Source organism: Schistocerca cancellata, chromosome 5 (assembly GCF_023864275.1).
Source record: "Schistocerca cancellata isolate TAMUIC-IGC-003103 chromosome 5, iqSchCanc2.1, whole genome shotgun sequence".
In the NCBI taxonomy this organism is placed as follows: Eukaryota; Metazoa; Arthropoda; class Insecta; order Orthoptera; family Acrididae; genus Schistocerca; species Schistocerca cancellata.
The window spans coordinates 684,854,634-684,874,109 of NC_064630.1; the positions used below are offsets into that span (position 1 = coordinate 684,854,634).

Below are 19,476 nucleotides of genomic sequence, written 5' to 3' on the forward strand. Positions count from 1 at the left end.
GTGTCTCATTCTTTTATTTGGGGGCAGGGGGTTTTGCTGTTCCCATTTCAATTACGGCATGTTGATGCCCTAAGGCAAAATGATCATCATGGCATACGACGGTTCTATCAGTGCCCGTTGCAGAAGTGTGCTGCAGATCCACTGTTCACATACGAGATTTTATTTACCGATGAGCAGGGTTCACAACAAATGGTGTTGTGAATTTCCATAAGCAGCATATATGGACAGACATAAATCTCGAAGCAGTTCAGGAAAGAAAGCATCAACACCAATTCTCAATCAACGTATCTGCAGGCGTACATGTCGATTGATTGATGGGATAATACGTGCTACACAAAATTGGGGTGCATTATCTAGATTTTCTCATTAATACAGGGTGAGTCACCTAACATTACCGCTGGATATATTTCGTAAACCACATCAAATACTGACGAATCGATTCCACAGACCGAGCGTGAGGAGAGGGGCTAGTGTAATTGGTTAATACAAACCATAAAAAGTGCACGGAAGTATGTTTTTTAACACAAACCTACGTTTTTTTAAATGGAACCCCGTTAGTTTTGTTATCACATCTGAACATATAAACAAATACGTAATCAGTGCCGTTTGTTGCATTGTAAAATGTTAATTACATCCGGAGATATTGTAACCTAAAGTTGACGCTTGAGTACCACTCCTCGACTGTTCGATCGTGTGTATCGGAGAGCACCGAATTACGTAGGGATCCAAAGGGAACTGTGATGGACCTTAGGTGCAGAAGAGACTGGAACAGCACATTACGTCCACATGCTAACACCTTTTTATTGGTCTTTTTCCCTGACGCACATGTACATTACCATGAGGGGTGAGGTACACGTTCGACGGGCGTTTCATAGGACATGGAGGACGCATAAATTGGCCAGCCCGTTCTCCTGATCTTACACCTCTGGACTTCTTTCTGTGGGGCATGTTAATGGAGAATGTGTACCGTGATGTGCCTACAACCCCAGAGGATATGAAACAACGTATTGTGGCAGCCTGCGGCGACATTAGACCAGATGTACTGCGGCGTGTACGACATTCATTACGCCAGAGATTGCAGTTGTGTGCAGCAAATGATTGCCACCACATTGAACATCTATTGGCCTGACATGTCGGGACACACTCTATTCCACTCCGTAATTGAAAACGGAAACCACGTGTGAACGTGTACCTCACCCCTCATGGTAATGTACATGTGCGTCAGTGAAAAAGACCAATAGAAAGGTGTTAGCATGTGGACGTAATGTGCTGTTCCAGTCTCTTCTGTACCTAAGGTCCATCACCGTTCCCTTTGGATCCCTACGTAATTCGGCGCTCTCCGATACACACGATCGAACAGCGGAGGAGTGGTACTCAAGCGTCAACTTTAGGTTACAATATCTCCGGATGTAATTAACATTTTACAATGCAACAAACGGCACTGATTACGTATTTGTTTATATGTTCAGATGTGCTAACAAAACTAACGGGGTTCTATTTAAAAAAACGTAGGTTTGTGTTAAAAAACATACTTCCGTGCATTTTTTTATGGTTTGTATTAACCAATTACACTAGCCCCTCTCCTCACGTTCGGTCTGTGGAATCGATTCGTCAGTATTTGATGTGGTTTTTCGAAATATATCCAGCGGTAACGTTAGGTGACTCACCCTGTATATTGCCTACTTTCCTGGGAGCTGTGCCATTGCAGCAACGAATACAAATGTGGTTCACGCATGATGGCACACCTGCACACTTTCGTCACAATGTGTGCAAACATCTGATGCAAACATGTCAGGACCTCTGGATTGGTCAAAAGGGGAAGGGGCGGGGAGAAGGCATTCCTTAGCCTTATTGTTCCCCAGACCTCAGTCCCCTAGTCTTTTGCTTATGAGGACACTTGAAGGAATCGGTCTACGCCACGCCAATCAACGATGTGCGATCACTACAACGTCGCGTCTTCAGTGCGTGCCAGCAGGTACAAAAACAACAGGGTGTACTTCAAACTGTGCGTCATTCCTTACGCCGGAGGTCGTAGGGTGCATTGTCATGAATGGACACCTCCTGTAAACACATGTTTATCACAGAAAGTGTGCATTCGCGGACCCATGTTTATTGGACCTGTTTTTCTTGTTTCGATGAGTACCACCACCACATAAACTATTCGACACTTTTTTTGAACATGTGCATATGTAAGACGTTGGGCGGTCCTATCATTAGGCGCATTTTCTCTTGTGTTTCAGCAGAACTTAGCTATTGCAATGTGTAGGTGGAGACAGTCCTGTCAAATACTGCTTATCACGCCCTGCACGCTACGTCCAGGTCCACGAAAGCGTTGTCTTGTTTTCCCTTTTCAGATGGTTCAAATGGCTCTGAGCACTATGGGACTTAACATCTGAGGTCATCACTCCCCTAGAACGTAGAACTACTTAAACCTGACTAACCTGAGGACGTCACACACATGCATGCCCGAGGCAGGATTCGAGCCTGCGACCGGAGCACCAGCAGCGTTTCCAGACTGAAGCGCCTAGAAGCACTCGGCCACAGTGGCTGGCCCACTTTTCAAATAAAACAATTTTAATATGAAATTTTACGTACCTGTTCTATAGAACGGTACCAAATTAGTCTAGTGCGCTATTTGTTTTGTCTAAATGTATTAACAGGTGCAGTGAAACTGGAAGAATAGCCTGCACAGCAGTGACAGCATCGCCTGCCCCCGAGCTGGTGGCTACCGCCATGTTGCAGCACTGGTGACGCTGCTCGAGTACTGTGTTATTCTTCGTGTCTTAGAATCCCCATTAACAAGTACAGATAAAACAGCTACCGCACTAGAGTAATCCGGGACCATCTGTCGAACAGGAAAGTAAAATTCTGCGTTATACAATATTTTGTTTGTAACGGCTGACTTGCCGTCGCTTTGCTCTGACATAGTGTGTCACATTGAACAAATGATGGTAAGTATTTGTTTGTGCTGACTACAGCTACAAATTTTCTCAGCCGAGGAAATGCACCTGGCGGCTTCTAGGAGGGACACCCGGGATAGATATCACAAGTGAAAAAGGTAAAAGTATTCCTTTGGTTGTAGGATCGGTAGTGATAACACACTGAAGCTGTTTCTGTTTTGTTGCAGGGGAAGACGCTCGTACAGAACCACACTGGCGGTGTGATAATGACGCGAGGCGCCCTGGCACTGCAGTCCGTCAGCAGGAAGAACGCCGGCGCCTACTCCTGCGTCGCGTCCAACGTGGAGGGAGACGGGGAGAGTCCTCCGCTGCGTCTGCGAATCAAGTGTGAGCTCCACAAAGCGTCCGTCTAACCGTGTTTCGTACCTTATGTCTGAAGCTGACACCACTTTGTTGTTTCCAGATTTCTAATCACCACATGCCTTCTTAAAAAAAGCGATCTTTTTTTTCTTCCCTTCAGTTATTAGGTTTCAGTATTTCAGGATTAGGAACAGAGGGAAGGAATTGAATAAAAAAAACCGAAAGGGACGGAAACCGGTTGGGGTCATGTGCAGGTACAGACTAACAAATGACTGCAATTTCAGAAATATTGCATTATTTATTCAATAGAAAGAGTTTGACAAATTGAACAAGTCAGTAACGCGTGGGTCCACCTCTGGCCTTTATTAAAGCAGTAACTGCGCTTGGCATTTCTTGATAGAACTGTTGGATGTCCTCCTGCGCATACGATGCCCAATTGTATCCATCTCCTGCGTTAGATTGTCCAAATCCCGAGGTGGTAGGAGGAACCTGCCAATGTACCCCCAAACGTTTCGCAAATGGGGAGAGTTACGGCGACCTTGTTGTCCAAGGAAGGATTTGGCAAGCACAAAGATGAGCAGTAAAAACTCTTGTCGTGTACCATGGGCAATATCTTGCTGAACTGTAAGCCCAGGGTGGCTTGCCATGGAGGGAAACAAAACGAGGCGCAGAATATGGTCGGCGTACCGCTGTGCTGTAAGGATGCAGCGGATGACAACCAAAGAGGTCCTGCTATGAAATGAAACGACTCCCCAGACCAGCAGTCATGGCTGCCGGCCTGTTTGGTAGGCGACAGGTAGCTTGTGTCCCCTATCTGGGCCAACAAAAACGCCGGGTCTCTCCCAGATTTAGAACATTTGGAGCATTATGGGCTTTGCCCTCAACCAGCTCTGGCATTTTACTATATAACGCACCAGCTGGGCAGAATTTGGCACGATGTCCTCCAGGAAGACATAAGATCACTTTATCAGTAAATGACAAGTAGAATCACTGCTTGCATAAGGACCAGAGGTGGACGGACCCCTTATTGACTTGCTCAGTTTCTGAAGCTCTTTTCTTGTGTAAATCATCCAGTTTTTCTGAAACTGTAGTCGTTTGCTCGTCTGTATATGCACATCACATCTACTGATTTCCTTCCCATTCCCATAATTTGTTTCGTGGTGCATCATTATTTTTTCCTTATCGTGTATTTCCATACTAAGGAACTAGGTCAACAGATCCAGTCCATTTCAGTATTAATGTTGTACTTTGCTATCAGATACCAATCATCACTAAAATCACTCTCTTACATTAGCGATTATGAAAATGGTGCGGTTGAATCCGAGTAGAGAAATAAAGTTATCACAGAAGTTAACCAGCAGACCTTCTTTCTTCACAACGATATTCTATTAGCACGAGAACAGATTGATGCATATACTCAACTCGCAACAAAGCAGTTTAGTAATAAACCAAATAAGAAAATTTACCTTAAATGCTTGTCTAACAGTTCTGTCAGAATCAAGTCATTTTCGGAATAATGACTAACTGTTTGTGAAAGACAAATATTTGTTCAGAATTGAACAATAGTTCACTTGAATCCTTTCTAGTGGTCTGGGGCACTACAAATGTAGTGTGTGGACAGTAAGTGGGAAGTGTGAGTCTCACGGGGTGCGTGTCAGAGATAAGTCCTTGCAGTAGCACTATCCTCCGTGTCCTCGGTGGCTCAGTCTGATAGAGCGTCTGTCATGTAGGCAGGCGATCCCGGATTCGAGCTCCAGTGGGGGCACACATTTTCTACTATCCCCGTTGATATTTATCAAAGCCTGTAACCAGCTAAAGGTCTTGTTATTTTATGAAATCTTTCTAGATTTTCTCAATCAGGAAATTATTTCTCAAGCATTTACAAACCTCCGATATTCTTGGTTGGGATTAATTAGACAATTTCACATTGTAATTATGACGTTAAGTTGTATTTTGGGATTCGGAAGAGGGCCGTGTCACAGGGAACATGATATAGGTCAGTAAAACTCTGGATCCATTCGTAAATTAAATTTTACCAGTATATCCACAGATTAATACACAATAAATAAAGGACTATCTTTTTTAACAATACTAAGGAAAAGTTACTTTGCCTGGATGCTATGATGTGAAGTGCTGCGACGGCATCGTATAGTATTTCGTGGGTACAACATCAGAGTTCACATTGCTCACACATGCCTCTTCTTCACATCGGCAATTGGGATGTAGTTCAATATAATCAATCGACATATTTGCACGCGAAATAAACATCCATTTAAGACTGTAGTTTCTTAGAGTCGTATGTATTTTGGGCTAGCATCCACGATAGATTGTCCACAGTTTGGTTGCTATCGACCGCCTGGTCTGTTATTATTCACTGACTTGCTCTCTTCGCTCCCTATGCGTTTTCCATCGGCACATTTTTGCGGGATTTCCCAATCCTGTTGTTGCAAAACAGACTATTGGCCTTTTAAATGGAGCAGTAAACTGTACCATATTTTTCGGATGACATACCTATACAAGAAAAGATCAATATTCAGTAATGAAGTGCACTATGTGATCAAAAGTATCCAGACACCCCCCTCCCCCCAAAAAAACATACGTTTTTCATATTAGGCGCGTTGTGCTGCCACCTTTTTCCATGTACTCCATATCAGTGATTTCAGTAGTCATTAGTCATAGTGAGAGAGCAGAATGGGGCGCTCCGCTGAACTCACAGACTTCGAATGTGGTCGGGTGATTGATTGTCACTTGCGTCATAGGTCTGTACGCGAGATTTCCACACTACTGAACATCCCTAGGTCCACTGTTTCCGATGCGATAGTGAAGTGGAAACGTGAAAGGACACAAAAATCACAAAAGCGTACACGCCGATCTCATATGTTGACTGACTGAGACCGCCGACTGTTCAAGAGTGTCGTAATGTGTAATAGGCAAACATATATCCAGATCATCACTCAGGAATTTCAGACTGCATCAGGATCCACTGCAAGTACTATGACAGTCAGGTCAGAGGTGAGAAAAGTTAGATGTCATGGTCGAGCGGCTGCTCATAAGCCACACATCAAGCCGGTAAATACCAAACGATGCCTCGCTTGGTGTAAGGAGCGTAAACATTGGACGTTTGAACAGTGCAAATACGTAGTGTGGAGTGACAAATCACGGAACACAATGTGGCGATCCGATAGCTGGGAGTGTGTATGGCGAATGCCCGGTGAACGTCATCTGCCAGCTTGTGTAGTGCCAACTGTAAAATTCTGAGGCGGTGGTGTTATGGTGTGATCCTGTTTTCCATGGATGGGGCTTGCAACCGTTGTTGTTTTGCGTGGCACTATCACAGCACAGGCATTGCATCTATCAACATGATCGAGCACCTGTTCATAATGCACGGCCTGTGGCGGAGTGGTTACACGACAATAACATTCCTGTAATGGATTGGCCTGCACAGAGTCTCTACCTGAATACTACTGAACACTTTGCGATGTTTTGCAACGCCGACTTCATGCCAGGCCTCACCGTCCGATATCGATCCCTCTCCTCAGTGCAGTACTCCATGAGGAATGTGCTGCCATTCCTCAAGAGACCTTACATCACCTGACTGAACGTATGACTGCGGGAGTGGAAACTGTCACCAAGGCTAAGGGTGGGACAACACCATACTGAATTCCAGTATTACCGATGGGGGGCATCACGTACTTGTAAGTCATTTTTAGCCATGTGTCCGTATACTTTTGATCACATAGTGTAGAAGCCATCGCGGATATTAATAAACTATGCACAAAATACCGGTAAAAATCTTGTGTAGGATAAGCGAAAATTAATAATGGCATGAAGCGTTGTTGTTACTACCTGCCGATTAAACCAAACTAGTGACACAAAGGTAATCCGCATCAACAGTACGAGTTCTAGGGCTGACACTGAGGAGTACGTGGCTTGTCGTGTGCTGCAGACAAGCCGGTGTGCCGGCCGGGACAGCGGCGGGTGTACGCCGTGGCGCGCCACGAGGTGGCGCACGTCCGCTGCGAGGTGGAGGGCTTCCCGGAGGCCGTCGGCTTCCGCTGGGCCTTCAACAACTCCGCCGAGACGCTGGACGTGCCGCAGTCGCGCTTCAACTGGTCGGCGGGCGCCTCGCAGCTGGCGCACGCCCCCGTCAACGACATGGACTACGGATCCGTGCTGTGCTGGGCCGACAACAGCGTGGGGCAGCAGCGGCGGCCCTGCGTCTTCCACATCGTGCCGGCCGGTTAGCGACCTCACACGGTTTCCGTGCCTACCCTACCTCCCAACCTGGGGCGGTTCTGGAGTCAACTTGAAACATACCCTTATAAAAATTTATAAATGACAGTGCTGGAAAACCTCTACGTTATTTGATTTTCAAACAGTTCAGAAAAACTGAACGTACTCAGACATTTCTCTCTTTACTTATTCTGATCACCACTAAACTGACACACAATATTCGTAGCGCAACGCAATCTGACTTTCAATAGTCCCTACAAAAGAGCGGCCCTGACTAACAATAACCTATACCTTTCATGAATCACTCACCTCACAAAAATTCTCATTACTCGAATTACTGCAATACAGCGAGCTCCAAAACTGCCAGCTAAATAAATGATTCCAACTAATGAAGGCACTAACTACTGATAGGCATAGTTAGCAAAGGTAAGATTTTGATAGAGAACAAACAATGTATTTACTTTAATGATGTTAAAATGTCATCATATATATATATATACACTCCTGGAAATGGAAAAAAGAACACATTGACACCGGTGTGTCAGATCCACCATACTTGCTCCGGACACTGCGAGAGGGCTGTACAAGCAATGATCAGACGCACGGCACAGCGGACACACCAGGAACCGCGATGTTGGCCGTCGAATGGCGCTAGCTGCGCAGCATTTGTGCACCGCCGCCGTCAGTGTCAGCCAGTTTGCCGTGGCATACGTAGCTCCATCGCAGTCTTTAACACTGGTAGCATGCCGCGACAGCGTGGACGTGAACCGTATCTGCAGTTGACGGACTTTGAGCGAGGGCCTATAGTGGGCATGCGGGAGGCCGGGTGGACGTACCGCCGAATTGCTCAACACGTGGGGCGTGAGGTCTCCACAGTACATCGATGTTGTCGCCAGTGGTCGGCGGAAGGTGCACGTGCCCGTCGACCTGGGACCGGACCGCAGCGACGCACGGATGCACGCCAAGACCGTAGGATCCTACGCAGTGCCGTAGGGGACCGCACCGCCACTTCCCAGCAAATTAGGGACACTGTTGCTCCTGGGGTATCGGCGAGGACCATTCGCAACCGTCTCCATGAAGCTGGGCTACGGTCCCGCACACCGTTAGGCCGTCTTCCGCTCACGCCCCAACATCGTGCAGCCCGCCTCCAGTGGTGTCGCGACAGGCGTGAATGGAGGGACGAATGGAGACGTGTCGTCTTCAGCGATGAGAGTCGCTTCTGCCTTGGTGCCAATGATGGTCGTATGCGTGTTTGGCGCCGTGCAGGTGAGCGCCACAATCAGGACTGCATACGACCGAGGCACACAGGGCCAACACCCGGCATCATGGTGTGGGGAGCGATCTCCTACACTGGCCGTACACCACTGGTGATCGTCGAGGGGACACTGAATAGTGCACGGTACATCCAAACCGTCATCGAACCCATCGTTCTATCATTCCTAGACCGGCAAGGGAACTTGCTGTACCAACAGGACAATGCACGTCCGCATGTATCCCGTGCCACCCAACGTGCTCTAGAAGGTGTAAGTCAACTACCCTGGCCAGCAAGATCTCCGGATCTGTCCCCCATTGAGCATGTTTGAGACTGGATGAAGCGTCGTCTCACGCGGTCTGGACGTCCAGCACGAACGCTGGTCCAACTGAGGCGCCAGGTGGAAATGGCATGGCAAGCCGTTCCACAGGACTACATCCAGCATCTCTACGATCGTCTCCATGGGAGAATAGCAGCCTGCATTGCTGCGAAAGGTGGATATACACTGTACTAGTGCCGACATTGTGCATGCTCTTTTGCCTGTGTCTATGTGCCTGTGGTTCTGTCAGTGTGATCATGTGAAGTATCTGACCCCAGGAATGTGTCAATAAAGTTTCCCCTTCCTGGGACAATGAATTCACGGTGTTCTTATTTCAATTTCCAGGAGTGTATATATATATATGATATCCAGATTATTCTTTCTGATGGACACACGTCCGGATCGTCCACTCTCAAAATTCCGCCATCTCTCTCCCCACATCCACCACTGCTGGTGGCTCACCTCCAACTGCGCAACGCTATGCGCTGTTCACATCCAACTGCCCACACTACAATAGCTAATATTTAAAAAATGGCAACCAGCCACATACTGCACACAGCACAGTCAGTGATTTTCATACAGGGCGCTACGTGGCGTTACCAACATAATAACCTAAACAGCCTACTTACAAATCCTACTATTACATGTTCCCGCTAAATCCAACCATCTTCACAAGCGTTAGACACCGTAAAAATCTGACACCCACATCAAGTAGGGGGGGGGGGGAGAGGAATGAGGTTGACTAAAGCTAGACATTCCAACAAAGGGAACAGATAGATGCATTTAAGAATCCCTCTGTTTAATATAAGGTCTTAGGAACGTTTCTGTGCAGCATAGCAAATGTAGGAAATGACGTCTACGGGTGGCCATACAAGTCTGGTCCTCCCTAATTTTGTTGGAAAACCTTCTCAGCAGATCTGCCTTTCACGTGCGCTGTTACTTTGATTTTTAAGTGACAAGGCGTGCTTGGGGCGTTCGCGATAGACTACAGCGCTAACAGAGTTTGCTGCTTCCCAAAGAAGAAAGGGTGGTGGATTCTCCGTTGACCGTGGTAGCGTGTTTTGTGTGTTAACGTGACTAAAGATGTTGAACTAGACCTCTTCTGTATCGATGACGACATCAAGACTGCCAAAGGTATTATTGTCAGTAAAAGACGTAAACATTAGCAGTGACGGATTAGAGTCTGCGACGGGGCGGCAAATAAGTGCGGTTGCAGACTTCACACGAATGTGCATATACAAATGTTCGTTAAAAGTGTTAGTGAAAATTTTGGCTATCACGTAAGTCTCGGGGGATGATTTCCACACTTGGTGCATTAGTACACTGTTCCACACCCACGCATTAGTTATAGTTTAAGATTTAATATTCTCAGACATGAGTACAGCTTAGTTAGGGAATAAAATTAGGCAATTACTACAGCAAAATCATTTTTCACGACACAGTTCAATCACTGTTTATTGGCGTCGTGCTTTTCGTTCGCACAATGAAATTCGACTGGTGAGACGGTTTACAGTTTTACATTAATAAAATTTTTACTCAGAGCCCTAATAGCTGTAATCGAGCCTGCTATAATTACTCAATCAATTCGATTAGAACCACAAGTCCCACTGTCCTCTTTGTTCTAACAGTTTTGGCTCGAAATCACAGATCGCCACATGTTCACTTAAGCCGATGCATACATCGTAATTCCTACTCACAGAAATAATCATAGCACTTCCAGTTCACCAAATATATGCTTGCACACTTGCACTATTAAACAATACTCTTTGTCAAAATAAATCGGCGCGAAAAATTATTTCTCAAACGACCACATGGTCCACCCACAAGTGGGGCTCGCTCGCCGCCCACCCGCCAAACGACTGACCAACGACTGACCCCTGGCCATTTTTTTATTTTTAAAGTTGGGAGCCCCACCATGCTCGCACAAGCATGGTGACCAACTCAAAAGGTCTACTGTCACCTCTGCATTGTTAGTAATTATAATCGAGGAGATCGCAGGAGCGAGGAACTGCGATGTTATCCGTACATCTGGGTAATGTTACCCATTAATACGGGCGCATCTAGGTGATATAAGTGGTCGAAAAAGCTTGACAGAATCAAGCTTGAAAGAAGAGCGGTTATCAAGGGCAGAGGGAAAAAAGTGCCTAGGCAAGTGCCAAGGGAAAAAAACCTCTTCGACAGTGTCAGGTTGGGTATCATGCATCAGTACCATAGAAGCAATTCCCGATTGTCGTGTAATGATCAGTCCTGTCGAGGTGGTGAGCGCTGCTGCTGCTGGCGCCGACGTCATCTCCTGGGCCAGTTGCTGCTGCTCCTATGTTGCTGCGTGTTCCAGTTGCTGCAGCTCGGATCATATGGATTCTCCTGGGCCCTCTGCAGTGGCTTAGTCCCTCTAAAAAGGAAATTAGTGCGGTAACGTGCCTACGCCATTACGCCCTCTGCTGCGCGGTGTCGTCAGTGGCTTGGCACAGCTTCATCAGGCTGGACGGCGGCTGCCTGCAGCCATTCAGCGTCGTCCTCCTCTACTGCATGGCGCAGTTCTGCCGCATTTGAGCCTCGAGGAGCTCCGTTTGTTCGGCGAACTGCGCCACTTGAGCTTCAGATATTTGGGCTCCGCTTTCTCTCACAACAGCGAGAAGGGTCGCCTGTTTGGCTTCTCGGCCTCTTACAGGGACCGCCACCGCGGTGGTCGGCGACGCCGCCGATGCTGCCGGGGCGGCGGTTGTCTTCTTCGTGCCCCTCTCCAGTGGTGCTGCTGCTGGGGCAGCCACTGGGACAGCCACGCGAACGTCCTTCTGCGAGGTCGCAGGAGTGTTCGCAGGTTTGGCAGCACAGGGGCCTTGGGCGAAGACTGCACGCAGTTGCCTCGAGGCCTCTCTTCCTTCTCTGCAGCCACGGCGACTGCGAAGGCAGCCCTCTCTGCCACCAAGACGGCTTTAAGGGTTGCCGTGGCATCCTTTACGGCGGTGCCGAGTTCGAGGCCGCTCACTTATATAGGCTTGGATATCTACCTCCCTCCCCCCCCCCTTTGCCCTTCCTGGCTATGCAAGTACCAATCTCACCAGTTAAGGTTAAAAATTTTGAAACATACATCCCTCAACAGAAATAAGTACACTATCAGAACCGCGCTAAAAGGTACATCTTACTTACTGAGTTACATTAATTTCTAGGATTTTGCTGTCACCTGTAAATCAAGTTTTAGTTTTTTGCAAAATTTCGCCACTTGGCGTAAATTTGTTTGTTTACATCTGTGCTGCAAAGTTTTAACGAATGAAGCTACCCCTTCTCTTTGGGCGTTCATTTTCACTCATTTTCACCCCTGTTAATTGTGCAGGAGGCGAAAACCACAGTTTACAGCTAGGTGTGGCACAGGAAGACGTTTTTGCCAACCTTTGGCACTGCTGACACCCTGGGCGATTCAACCAATCTCTAAGGACATTGTAGGACTTCATACTGAATATGCTCTCATCCTTTGAACTGTAGAGTTTTGTTCTGATATACAGGTACAACCACTAGAGACCGTTCGTTCTACGATATCTGAACGTGATTCGAAGCATAAAATGGTGTTAATAGTTTTCCATCTCATTTTTTCATGCCCCCCTGTGGCCTGTGAATTGTGCAGAAGCCACAGTGACACATGCGTGAATAAAATGGAAAGGTCCCTCTGAGATCCCAAGTTCAGTAACATCCTTGGTACCACCCGCAAGTCAATGTTGGGCACTTGTAAATTTCCGCTATTCAGATATACACAGCCACCAATTTCTAGAGGGTAGCCCTTTCGGTACCTCTCAAATTTTGCGTAGAGCAAGCAAGAGCTAGTCCAGCTGCGTAGACCGTTCAGCTGTTTTGTTTAGATACGCAATCAAATCATTTTACAGCCAGCTCTCACGCAGTGTGGTGCGTTTCCGCCCGATGTTATTATCATTGTTTTCAGAGCATGGTCAGGAATCTATTAATAAAGACACGTGCAGTAAGCTCTGGCTTTCCTCAGGGGAGAGGAAATGGAGTGTTTGTTTTGGTTTCCAGGGTTCTGATATGGACACGGCTTTCTTTCACTGCGGGTTGCAAAACTATTTTTGTCCGGAGATGGCAGTTCGTAGCGATACAATGAGAACCCGCTAGGAAAGTCACTCAGTGTGGTAGGAGGCGTTATGCAACCTCACCGGAGACAAGCGTTCGTACGTGACATTGAGTCGCAGAAGAATCATGCTACTGAGTGGCAGGCAGTCCGGGAGTGACAAGCAAACTACACCTTACTTAAAACGAGACGAGTAAGAGTGGGATTAACGGATCGAAGGGTAAGGCGCATAAACTCCCAGCCAGAAACGGTGAGAAATTGGTCAGTGCATTACAAAACTCTGGAACAACATCGCTAATACCTAAATCAGTTCCTCGACCTGCAGCTGTACTCCCCGTAACCTGCCAGGCTATCTGTCACTGAAAATTCTTTCACTTCATTAAAAAGAATTATTAATATCAGAACTTGTGTGGTTCTTCACCCAAAAAGACGTGATTGTGCATCAAAATAATACAGTTGAGTAATGACACTCAACTGCAAATGTCTTTAGACGTAATCTATAGCGATCTACACATTGCGCAGCTCAGAATCTTCATATCTATAATAATTAATTAATAATGGGCTATAAATGTTATTAATGATTTGCAAACAGCGAAAACTATTGCAAGTGAAGTGTATAGTATAAATTAACTAGTTTAAAATAAGGGTGATGCCACCCTAAACATTATATAGTGGCGTTATTTACGACATGAATTTTCTATTGCATTTTTATAAACTATTTCATCAAACTTTCTTTATTACTTTTTAAGAGCTTAATTATTTGTAAATGTTAACATATGACTACGGCACTTGATCCGCTATGACGAGACGTTTTAAATGAGCGCTCGCTCATCTCTGTAAGTTGTTATTTACTATATTTATTTGTGATATTAAACAATTTTCAAGTTAGTATAACTCCTGCGTCTCAAGACTTAAAACAATGATCCTCTTTCAGAAGGTGCGTATTGCTGACCACAATCTACTGCCGCATCGCTCTACACCGTAAGTTACATAGTTTTCGAGTAGTGTGCGAAAAACCGAACAATGACCAAAGCTGCGGGCCACGTGGCCGCCCGGCGGCGGATGCATCCCTCCTATTCATCCAGTAACGGGGGTTTATAACGTAACAAGTCTAGCACTGCTGTCACTTTATATGGGAACAATTTAAATGTTTTCGTAACTGCTTAACGCGCGATTGCATATACGATATAATTTCTTATACCAATTTACGCAATTATCTTGTTCGGCTTGTGATGCATTGAATCAAAAATATCCAACAACTTCTGTTAGTTTAGTTTTAGTCGTCTTCCAGTTCGTTCTGCATCTAATACAGAGACAATCTCTCGAAGTTTCTCAGTAAGTCATCGAACGGTGTTACGATGTGGCACAGCCGTTTCCGCAATATTTTCAGCAAACGCCTCTTGCAATACATATGTATGTCCATCGCCTTGTGAACGTTCAACAAGAAAAATACATTCCTCAGTTGAAAGCGCCACTATCTGAAAACAAATTGAACATTTAAACAATACTCATCGCACTCAGTGTCTTCCGTGAACTGGACCAGTTAAATGTTACGCAACACTAGAATGAACTGAAAAACAATGGAGTATCTACGAAAAAACAGCTCTGCGAACCTGTATTCTGTCAATTTTGTTTCGAACATCCGCTGCAATCTCCGTGCGTATTCAATACCCCAGTGCTCAGCGACTTCCCGAACGCACTGAATAGACTTTAAGATAACATGTCAAAAATCATGTCGTTTGGTATACATGATACGATGGAAAAAATAATTTAAAAAAAACTCATTTCGTTTACGAAACAGAATTTCTATTGAAATAATTACATACTGCAGTTGTGCATTGTTGGGCTATTAGTGCACAATTTTTGTATTTAAAGTATTAAATGAGTTGAGTATTTGTATAGCAACCATACATCCTCTACAGTTTTGTCAAATAATGGTGAAACGTACGTACATACTAGTTATTCCTTACTTTTATAACTCCCCATGACACAGTCAATCATAGCCACCCTACCCATGTGTCAGTTGTATTCACCAACAATGGAAGGCCTGTCATGGACAACACAATTCCTGTTAAATTTATCATACGTCTGCATCTGTGATTTACGAATTTCTTATGCAAATGTTGATCTTAATATACCTCTTATTACGGAAATGTCGGCTACACTAACGTTAACTACGTACCATAGGGAATACCGACGTTCCTTTGTTTGCATTTGCTTTACATCTACAATTCGGAATTCGGTTTCATCTAATATGACCAAAGGTGGAATCATTCTGGGCACATAAACTTTATCAAAGGAAATGATTTAAAGGAATTATCAAAAAACAGGCCATCATTCCGATACCTTGAAACATCACTTGCTAGGCGAACACCTATACCTGTGACATCCAGAAATTTTTTGTCCGCTCCAGTTGTTCAATCCTTGATTTCTTTGGCCCTTAAACCTCTAGCATTACGCAAAATACCTAAATACGTAGAAGTAAAGCTTGTACCAAGACTGGGCACTGTGGCTCTATCTGATACAGTGAAATATAAACTGAGTTAACAATAGCGATACACATTCAATTACCGGTAGTTAGTCCTTTGTTTATCTGCTTATCGTATGTACTGCAACATGACTGTCAAAATATACGTGCATTCATTGCAGTTTTGTGCTGTTACATAGATCTGTATGACAAAACGGTCTCTAAAGAAACGGATGTAAATAATTATATTATCCTAGAACCGCTGCTGGTAAAACCTCGACGTGATCATGAGTACACACATATCACTCTTTTCTTTAACTTTTATTGTGTCGATTTAGATATTCGATATGGTGTAAAACCCAAGATCAAATAAACAGGCTAGAAATATGGCGAATATCTTTGAAAATATCATCTTCCTGGCTATCAAAATTTGAAAATATCGAGAAATCACGATATTTTGTGATCACTAGAAAGCGATGTATATGAGGTAATTTCGGATTTCATTAGCAAACCATTGTCAGCTTTCGTCTGCATATTTAAAAGTACTCATTATCTTAGAGTTTGCAGATTCAATGTCACGTAAAGTAAAAATAAATGCTAATTAAAGTAGTACTAGGAGACAATAAAACGCTTATCGTGCTCAGAGAGAGCGTACTCCTGCCAGAAAGCAAATAAATAACGACTTTTTTCTTAAACAGCTACTAACCAGCGCAATTTCTATACTAGCAGCTAATCAAGATGTATCTATCGATGCAGTGGCTTCTATGACTGACAAAATCTTCGAGAGCTCGACGCCCAGTCAGCTCCTGTACACTGCTGAAATCGTTTCGCCTCCAGCTCGTAATGGCAGACATTCCCATCGGGAGCAGCAGCTCTCAGAATTAACGAGACAGCGTCAGAATCCACGAACTGGGACACGATTGAGAAGCAAATGAAAATCTCCGCGACGTGGGCAGGAACATCCCATATCTTGGCATTTTCATACACTGAAGCAGAATGGGAAGAAATACGCACCAACAAGTACATTTGTTTCTCAACAGTCCACTATTGCCCCGACGAAAAACTTGGCACGGCACAGTGTGTGGGGGCTAAACCATCTGGCCGTCTATTCATTACTTATCGCTACACGAATCGTTGATTTCTTATTGCTTTCTGAGTAGACCTTTCCGCACTGGCAGTAACAGCACTAGGTCGCAAAAACGATTAGAAACGGAAACTCTACAAATGGTTCAAATGGCTCTGAGCACTATGGGACTTAACATCTGAGGTCATCAGTAGGCAACTCTACACAGCAAACTGTTCCGTAATACATGTGGTGAACCCCTCCTGAACATCGAAATAGGCTCTCAAAAGAGATTTTTATGGCCATATATTCCTGCTGTTGTTCGACAGGCAATTAATGCTTCCAATTTTTTGAGTTGTTGAAGACTTGTTTGACGTTAAATCCAAAAATTAGTTTGAGTGATGAACTGTAATCACTAGTTTAGGCTCTGCACTTGTATCTACTGGCAGTTAAGTGCTTTTGACTGATCCAGAGAAGAAATACCGAGATTTGCTTAAGATATCCTACAATTCTTTAGGTGAAACGTAATTGTGGTTTGACTCAAGTTAATGTGCAGCAGATGATCACACTTACAGGATCTCCAGTGTAGGGGAAAGCGGGGAAATACCGTGCACGTAAGCCATTTTTCAAATATTTCGTATTTTTCGAACTCAATTGAAATGCTGAATACCTTTTTTTAGGCAAGAAATCAATGCCCCACACGTTTATGACTTCATATTTGCTATATTAAATCGATTTACGTTCCAAAAATCACGAATTTAACGTCCTATTAACATATTTCGCTCACCTCTAGACTTATTATTTTCAGATTTTATAAGATAACAGTCGAAATCAGTTGAAACCGATTGTCGAAGACGTCTGCGCCGTTGAACGATATAGACCCCTCAGTAACTGATTATACACTCCTGGAAATTGAAATAAGAACACCGTGAATTCATTGTCCCAGGAAGGGGAAACTTTATTGACACATTCCTGTGGTCAGATACATCACATGATCACACTGACAGAACCACAGGCACATAGACACAGGCAACAGAGCATGCACAATGTCGGCACTAGTACAGTGTATATCCACCTTTCGCAGCAATGCAGGCTGCTATTCTCCCATGGAGACGATCGTAGAGATGCTGGATGTAGTCCTGTGGAACGGCTTGCCATGCCATTTCCACCTGGCGCCTCAGTTGGACCAGCGTTCGTGCTGGACGTGCAGACCGCTTGAGACGACGCTTCATCCAGTCCCAAACATGCTCAATGGGGGATAGATCCAGAGATCTTGCTGGCCAGGGTAGTTGACTTACACCTTCTAGAGCACGTTGGGTGGCACGGGATACATGCGGACGTGCATTGTCCTGTTGGTACAGCAAGTTCCCTTGCCGGTCTAGGAATGGTAGAACGATGGGTTCGATGACGGTTTGGATGTACCGTGCACTATTCAGTGTCCCCTCGACGATCACCAGTGGAGTACGGCCAGTGTAGGAGATCGCTCCCCACACCATGATGCCGGGTGTTGGCCCTGTGTGCCTCGGTCGTATGCAGTCCTGATTGCGGCGCTCACCTGCACGGCGCCAAACACGCATACGACCATCATTGGCACCAAGGCAGAAGCGACTCTCATCGCTGAAGACGACACGTCTCCATTCGTCCCTCCATTCACGCCTGTCGCGACACCACTGGAGGCGGGCTGCACGATGTTGGGGCGTGAGCGGAAGACGGCCTAACGGTGTGCGGGACCGTAGCCCAGCTTCATGGAGACGGTTGCGAATGGTCCTCGCCGATACCCCAGGAGCAACAGTGTCCCTAATTTGCTGGGAAGTGGCGGTGCAGTCCCCTACGGCACTGCGTAGGATCCTACGGTCTTGGCGTGCATCCGTGCGTCGCTGCGGTCCGGTCCCAGGTCGACGGGCACGTGCACCTTCCGCCGACCACTGGCGACAACATCGATGTACTGTGGAGACCTCACGCCCCACGTGTTGAGCAATTCGGCGGTACGTCCACCCGGCCTCCCGCATGCCCACTATACGCCCTCGCTCAAAGTCCGTCAACTGCACATACGGTTCACGTCCACGCTGTCGCGGCATGCTACCAGTGTTAAAGACTGCGATGGAGCTCCGTATGCCACGGCAAACTGGCTGACACTGACGGCGGCGGTGCACAAATGCTGCGCAGCTAGCGCCATTCGACGGCCAACACCGCGGTTCCTGGTGTGTCCGCTGTGCAGTGCGTGTGATCATTGCTTGTACAGCCCTCTCGCAGTGTCCGGAGCAAGTATGGTGGGTCTCACACGCCGGTGTCAATGTGTTCTTTTTTCCATTTCCAGGAGTGTAGTTACTTCCGCTATGTGGCAGCACCATGCAGTGCTCTTTGCGCTCTCTGGGAAACTGGATAAAGCAGTGCACGTTATTACCCCGCTATACGGCATTTCCCCGCTCTCCCTTGTACACGAAGCGAATCACAAATAAAACTTGAATTAAAAGCGATGACCAAACTCGGAACATATCGTCCTATAGTCCTCTCCACATTTTTCGAAGGAAGGGTTTACTGCCGGCCCGGGTTGGTAGAGCGGTTCCAGGCGGTACAGTCTGGAACCGCGCGACCCTTTGGTCGCAGGTTCGAATCCTGCCTCGGACATGGATGTGTGTGATGTCCTTAGGTTAGTTAGGTTTAAGTAGTTCTAGGTTCTAGGAAGCTCATGACCTCAAAAGTTAAGTCCCATAGTGCTCAGAGCCATTTGAACCAATTTTGAAAGGTTTACTTTGTTTATGAGAAACATATTTTTTTAGTGGTGGATTTCTGCACAAAGAGAT

At 45.8% G+C, this 19,476-nt stretch overlaps 1 protein-coding gene across 1 annotated transcript in view; it reads left to right on the plus strand.

Moving 5' to 3' along the window:
- LOC126188767 (synaptogenesis protein syg-2-like) overlaps positions 1-19,476 on the plus strand; it is a 478,582-nt gene that overhangs the window by 445,735 nt on the left and 13,371 nt on the right. The window contains exons 9-10 of the mRNA XM_049930377.1: positions 3,128-3,287; positions 7,207-7,500. Coding sequence (XP_049786334.1) covers positions 3,128-3,287; positions 7,207-7,500 — 454 coding nt within the window. The remainder of the gene's footprint in view (positions 1-3,127; positions 3,288-7,206; positions 7,501-19,476) is intronic.